The 591-nt window shown below is 49.2% G+C and overlaps 1 protein-coding gene across 1 annotated transcript in view; it reads right to left on the reverse strand.

Moving 5' to 3' along the window:
- Positions 1 to 591, reverse strand: part of LOC101864454 (agrin) — a gene marked incomplete at its 5' end in the record, with an annotated part of 22,863 nt that overhangs the window by 1,790 nt on the left and 20,482 nt on the right. Inside the window, 1 exon segment of the mRNA XM_013081480.2 lies at positions 169 to 408. Within this exon segment, the coding sequence (XP_012936934.1) occupies positions 169 to 408 (240 nt within the window).

A 591-nucleotide genomic window follows, 5' to 3' on the forward strand; every position in this document is an offset into this window, starting at 1 on the left:
ACCTGTAGGTCACGAGAGCCCCGTACAACTCACCTGAACACCTTGACCTGTAGGTCACAAGAGCCCCGTACAACTCACCTGAACACCTTGACCTGTAGGTCACGAGAGCCCCGTACAACTCACCTGAACACCTTGACCTGTAGGTCACGAGAGCCCCGTACAACTCACCTGAACACCTTGACTGTGTGCCACTTTCCGTCGGTCACGTCGACGGCTGACCGGATGATGTGCAGGTTCCCTGGTCCCTGTTTCCCCAGGTTATACGACAGCTCTAGATGACCGCCACTGACGGCGACACTGAGATAGTCGCTGGTCACCTGGTCACCGCCTATCTGTAGGAGCAGGATTCCGTCTGGCTCAGATGTGCGGAAAGTTACGGCGAACTGGTTGCTCCTCTGGCCCTCTTGTCTGAGGAATACATGGGATGAGATAAGATAAGACAAGATAAGACAAGATAAGACAAGACAAGATAAGACAAGATAAGACAAGATAAGACAAGACAAGATAAGACAAGATAAGACAAGATAAGATAAGACAAGATAAGATAAGATAGATCAGATAAGACAAGACAAGACAAGATAAGACAGGATC

The sequence above is a fragment of the Aplysia californica genome, unplaced genomic scaffold (assembly GCF_000002075.1).
Source record: "Aplysia californica isolate F4 #8 unplaced genomic scaffold, AplCal3.0 scaffold00132, whole genome shotgun sequence".
Lineage (NCBI taxonomy): Eukaryota > Metazoa > Mollusca > Gastropoda > Aplysiida > Aplysiidae > Aplysia > Aplysia californica.